We start from the raw sequence: 6,198 nt of genomic DNA, 5'->3' as shown, positions 1-6,198 counted from the left end.
AAAAAATTTTTCTTTTTTTTTTTTTTTTTTTTTTTAAAGTTTCTGAATATAATGAAGGAGTGACAGTGACTCTGGACCTGGAACCCCTTCCTGGAAGACTGGCAAAAAGGGAGAGAGTTCTCAGGACTCCAGGCAGATGAGAAGAGCTTTTGTGCAGTGAATGATATGGGGGTAGAGTGAGGACACTGGGTACCTGGTGGCTTCCCACCTGGAAGGGAAGAGGTCAGCCTTGGTGACCAGCTCTGCTCAGACCCCCAAGGCCTAACAAAGGACCTCATGTCCAGTGTCTCACTGGGGTGGCCACACCCTGGTGCATGGTCTTTAGGGGAAGGGGTGGGGTGGGGGAGGGCATCAGAAAACAAGTTGGGAGACAGGGGACCCAGGCACTCAGGCCCCTCTGTGGCTCTGACCCCCGAGGCGCCCTCATGTGGGCCTTACCTGAAGCAGTGGGCCGCCGTGAGGATCCAGTGCGGGTCCAGGATGCTCCCTCCACAGATGTGTTGTTTGTCATACTGGATGCTGACCTGCCAAGGCCAAGAATCCACAGAGGCCATCTCCCCACCCACCACCCGAGGGACCTTCAGGCTCTTTCCGCAGGCTGGACTCAGTAGCAAGGAGGGAGAAGGCAGGAGTCAGACTCTTGCGAGTGGGGACTGCCTCCCCTTAGAGCCCCCAGTCTATCCTGAGCAGGGCCCTTAGGACTGGGACCGGGGGCTGGGTCGGGGTGGGAGGACCACGCCAATTTTGAATTATTCACAGGGAGACATTGAGTGTCCCAGACCACGGGCTTTCCCCCCATCTCCCTCTCCTTTTTCTTGTCTTTTCCGCTTTGTTTGAGTTTAGGAGTTGATATTGTGAACATGGGCGTGTCCATTGTGCCGGCGTTCATGACCTTCAAACTAAACAGGGATGCAGAATTATGAAAGTCCTGCCCAAAAGGGTGTCCCCAGCTCCTCCCACTGAGTAACAGTAAACAGACGCCCACAGGCTGCTTTGGGATTGGAGAGTGGGAAGAAAGTTCCAGAAATGGATCTTCCCATCCTGAACTCACCTTTCTCCAAGTCCCTTCCCCCTGCTGAGAGAGTCTCCCAATTTGACATCCTGTTCCCTCTTTCACATCCCACTCTCCTGGCTCTCACATCTGACTCGCAAACTCTTAAAAAAACCTCCAGTTCCACCTCCCCGTCCTGTTCTCAGCCTCTCCAATCCTTCTGGCAGTCGCTGCCACAGTGGTGGTTCTAAGGGGGAAAGGCTACCACCCTTTTTGGGCCTATGCCTGGCAGGGGCTTTTCAAATGCCATCTAATTCCAAACACTGTTTTCTACATGTCACCTCGCTCCCCGACTCAGAGCCCCTCAGCATCCCCCTTTGTCTGTAGGGAAGAGTTTAAATTCCCCCTTCTGGCAGCCTTCTGCTGTCCTTATATAAAGTTTCTGTCTAGCCAAATCGATCTGCTGCTAGCTCCCTAAAAAGTCTTTCTGTTTTTGCTCCAGGAGGGGCCTGTCCCTGAGATGCTGTCTCCTCTCCTGTTTATCTAGATCACCGATCATTCAGCAAATGTGAATTGTGTGCCTACAGTGTCTCAAGGATGCTGGGAAGAGAGTGGTGGACAAGACAGAGAGATGGACATGGTCCCTCCCTTCCTGGAGCCTACAGTTCATTCTGTGATGTTTAGCCTGGGCACCTCCTCCAGGTCACGTAATCCCTGGGGATTTTCCTCTCTTGGCATTTCCACAGTCTGCCTGGGTGTTGGCCAGCTTTTCTTGTTGACGTGGTTCGGTTTTGTCTTCCCAATGAGACAGAAGGCTCCTCAAGGGAGGGTCTGTGGCTTAAGCCTCTTTGTGACTCCAGGGTTGTTCAGCTTAGCACGTCGAGTGAGGTGAACATTCATTCATTCATTCATTGACCAGCCCCCATGGGTCAGCCCTCACTCACTAGGTATCGTGGGGGTCACGTGATAATGGCTAAGAGTCTTAGCATCCCACAAGGAAGCATATACGCTGTTTAACTGCAAAGGCAGCGAGGATGGCCTTTCTCCTCTTAGGCGGCCCAGTTTCTGGCCATCCTGCCAGGCTCTCCTCGGTCCTCCCATGAGGCTGGTGGGATGAGCAGGGCTACAGTGCTTGTTTTGCCTTCTGATCTCCTCTCAGAGCTAGGGGTTCTCCCGGGATCCTCTTGGGTAGTCGGACTAAAGGGCTTCTTGGGAAGATGAACTTCAGAGAGGTCAGGTGAATTACTCAAGGTCACACTGGAAGCCAGTGGACCTGGTGCCCAGGTCTCCTGACCCTCCCCCCGCCCCACCCCAGGTGCAGCTCTCTCTGAAGCATGTCAGCTGGGACCACTGCTCAGCTTGGTAATTCCTGCACGTGGCCTTGCACCTCTCTCTTTGCTCAGCCATTAGCTCCTGAGGACAGAGGCCTGGCAGTGCTGATACATTGTAACATTCGGCGAATCTTTGCTAAATCGGGTGTGGGTAATCAGATCTTGGACAGATGAGCTGATTGTGACAAAGGAGGTTATGTGGGCCCTGGCCAGGGGTGGGAGCGGGTGGAAGCCCAATCCTGCCCTTTCCGGTTTTCCTACTCACTCTCCTGGGTCTCTGCCCAGGTTGTGGGACTGTGTGTGGACAGTAAGAGGGAGTTCTTACTGTCAACCTCTTGAAGGAGCGTTACCTACAAGCCCAGGGCCAAGGGAGTAAGGTTGGGACAAAACAGAGTGACACCTGAAGTCTGAGGGATTTAAGAATGAGGATGAAGTTCTTCTTCCCTGCTTATTGCTGGCCCAGGACCCAACCCCTCAGAGATGGGGCGTACTCACCAATACACTGCAGGGAAACCAGGGAGCCTGAGAGACAGGGGCTGGAAGGGAGACACAGGCGTCCTGTGGTTTCTGCTTGTCCCTTGGCTGGGAGGCAGGGACTCAGGTCTCCCAGCACTATTGATTAAAGTCCCCTCCCAGGAGCCAGGAAGTATGGAACCTGAATGGTGGGGCTGTATAGACACCGTACTTGCACCCAGTTCAGTGCGATTTAATGCAATTGGATTCTACAGCACTACTGATAAGCATCTACTATGTGCTGGGCCCTGCCTGAGTCACAGCCCACCCCGGGCTCTTGGCAGCCTGAGATGGAAGAGAGCAGAGGCTGGGGCAGTGTCTGCTGTACTGCGGGCTCTCCAAACAGAAGAGGAATGGGATTTCGATGAAATTCCAGGCAAATGATCATTCTGCTCCTAGTCCTATCCTTTTCAAGATTTACTCTTTGATGAATAAGCAGCCCTCAGCAACATCCCTGAATGCTAAGAAGCCAGCATCCTCTCTGAGTCACTCTGCTGCAGGGTGACAGTTTTCCTGTAGAAGATGCCCGGCTCTGACTCGGGGTGGTAGGCACGGGAATGGTACATTGACAGAGGCCAAGCAGCTTCTCCTCTGGAGAGCTGGAAATGTGGGGAGGGCTTACTCTGGCCTGGATGAGAGGCAGGAAGGACAAAGTGGCCTTTGGAACCTTGCCTCTTGGGCTTAATAGGGAACATAAGGCCATAGGAAACAAATTTGGTTTTCTTATTTGATGAAAGGCCACCAGCTTGTGGACAGCACACTTTGTCCAGCTGCCCCTTGTATTAAAACAAAGAGTCAATACAGAAAACCTCTCAGAAATGTGATGCTCTAGCTTCTGGTATCTGACAGTCTGCCTGGCCAGGAGTTCTTTTTGTTGTCTGGCTTAAGTTTCTCTTGCTAAGTCTGTTCAGGGTGGGCTGGCTGCAGCCCCGATGGCATCGTCCACATGTGAGCCTTTGTGGGCCAGAGGTGTCCTCTCACTTACCCGCTTGAGTTTCGCACCTGAAGCTCTTGCATGTTCTCTGTGATTTTGACAACATCCAGGTCTTGGGCTGGGCCAATCTCCACGGCTCTGAAGATGGGTTTGCTGCTTATGTTGGGAGAGAAAGAGAGGGAGGGAGAGATGTGAGCTGGGGCAGGAGTTTAGACCAAGAGGGTAGAAGTAGTCCCCACTCCCAGGAGAGGGGGCCGCAGAGAATTCTGGGTACGGCGTGGCAGGGGAGTGGAGGTGGCCTTGGTCAGTGAGGGTGGTGACTGCTTTGCTAGATGACAAGGGATGGTCCCTTGGCATCCCAGGATTCAGCCCTGGGCACAGTGCTGATGTGGACTTGCTTTCTCAGGCAGGGAAGCCTGGTCCTGAACCCAGAGCCCTGGAGAAATGTTACGGATGTCCTTTTATAACTCCCGGCTCTGCCCCTATTCCAAATGTCCCAGCGGTTTCTTCTGGTTCACAGCGAGGGGGACAAGGAGGCAAAGGAGCCAGGTTAGCTCTCCCCTCACCTTGGAGGGAACTGAATGTGGATATGTTGCTCTCCAAACAAGGCATCTGATCTAAATTTGGTAGTGGGGTACATTTATGGTCCCTTTGGAGGTAGGACAGGCCAAGATCTGGCTTCACATGCATCTAGACAAACATTTCTCTCATTTGGACCACTCTCCCTCTTCCTCTCCTCTAGTCCATGCTTGTCTTTATCAAACCTTGGGTGTAAGTCTTCCCTCCTCCAGGAAGGGTTCCCTGATTAATCCCATCTTTCTGATGGTACCTGCACTGAATCTGCCTCTTTCCCATCTCTCCTATCCTTCCCCATCCAGCCATTCTATACAGAGCTGGTATAAACTCTGTATGCAGCCTCAGGTCAACCCGAGGCACTGGCTGACTGGCACATTTTCACATTCCCAGCCAGGAATCTGGCACTACCTGGATGACCCAGGCAAGGCACCTGGAAGACTGAAGTCTAGCAGTGTGGGGTTTTGTGCTGAGAGCCCTCAGGACTGAGGTTCTTGTCCTGGCTCTGACACTAGCTTGCTATGTACCCTTGGTAGGTCATATTCCCTCTCTGGGTCTCTCCAAGCCTCAGTTTTCCTCTCTATAAAATGATGGGTGGACCAGATGATCTCTAGAGTCCTTCCCACGTTGAGCCATCTAGGGTTTTGTGGTCCTGGGACAAAAAGGGCCTCCTAGCCAGGGAAATCTGAGACCCAGAAGGAGGAATCATGGTGGAAATGGACATTCCCAGGAGAGTTAGCCTCCGTTCACCAGTTACATCCTGATGAATAATTCTGACCAGCTTTGATCTTGTAGAGCTCAAGATAGAGATGGCTTGGTGCCTTAAAGAGCTCCAGAAGGACAGAAATTGCAGCAGCCTTTTACCTTAAGAGCCCCTGGAGACACCCTGGTTTCATAATCAAGCTGCAGCCTGCTATGCTGGTACAGCTGACGCTGCAGTTGGCTGGACTGCAGTAGGGAGGAGGGGGGGCTGCAGCCAGAAGGCTGGGCTGGGGTGGCTGCTGGGGGAGGGGAGACAGCAGGGACAGGACGTGCCTTCCCAGCTCTCCTTGAAAATGAAGGTGGTAGGGTATCCTCTTCAGCGGGTACTGAATGTTGCACCCCATGGAGGGCAGAGAGCAGGAGAAGCCTGATAACCAGACAGCAGGAGGGGCAAATAGGTCTGATGGATCAGTAATGGCTGCCCGCAGCACTTACTGAAAAAGGGCCTGAGGCTGCTCTAGGGATTGATGGAAGCGGGTTCTGTGATTGACTGATAGATGAGGTCTGCTTAAGATTTATCTTTTCTACCTAGTCTCTGCGTCCAGTTTCTCAGGATCCTGAAGTTGGGGGCTTGCCAGGAAGAGATTATCCCCTGTGCAACTGAATTCATGGGTTCTTTTCTATCCTCTCCAGTTAGGCTCTGAGTGGTCAACTGTTTCCCCTCCCCTCCCCTCCCTTTATAAATGAAACCTCCAGAGAAGAGAGAATTACCCAACCGAGAAACAGATGCTTCTGATGCCCAGGAATTAGGGGGTCTTGGGCACAAATGCCAGCCCTCTCGCTCCCAGCTACTATCCGAGCAAGTTACTTACCTTCTTTGAACCTACTTCTAAAATAGATAGAATAATAACTACCTTTCTGGTTTTTGCCAAGATCAAATGAATATAAATACGTAATGCTAATTACCCTTCTTATAATTATATCCTTTTTCATACACTGAAGATTTAAAACTGCTTTTGAAATTTGCTGAGAAAACTGAGATTGCTGATGAAGAGGCCCAGTGAAATCAGGTTCATTTAAACTAAATTTTAACCAATGGGACTTTGAATAAGTAAATAAGACTTTTGTATTCTGGGGCAGGGACAGCCACATGC

At 51.7% G+C, this 6,198-nt stretch overlaps 1 protein-coding gene across 1 annotated transcript in view; it reads right to left on the bottom strand.

Annotated features, from left to right (window-relative positions):
- The window catches only part of TMPRSS4 (transmembrane serine protease 4), a 16,656-nt gene that overhangs the window by 5,265 nt on the left and 5,193 nt on the right, over positions 1-6,198 (bottom strand). The window contains 3 exon segments of the mRNA XM_024751761.1: positions 439-598; positions 2,818-2,858; positions 3,821-3,922. Of these exon segments, the coding sequence (XP_024607529.1) occupies positions 439-598; positions 2,818-2,858; positions 3,821-3,922 (303 nt within the window).

The sequence above is a fragment of the Neophocaena asiaeorientalis genome, unplaced genomic scaffold (assembly GCF_003031525.2).
Source record: "Neophocaena asiaeorientalis asiaeorientalis breed wild unplaced genomic scaffold, Neophocaena_asiaeorientalis_V1.1 scaffold479, whole genome shotgun sequence".
Classification (NCBI taxonomy): Eukaryota; Metazoa; Chordata; class Mammalia; order Artiodactyla; family Phocoenidae; genus Neophocaena; species Neophocaena asiaeorientalis.
This window is presented reverse-complemented; position numbering and strand designations above follow the sequence as displayed.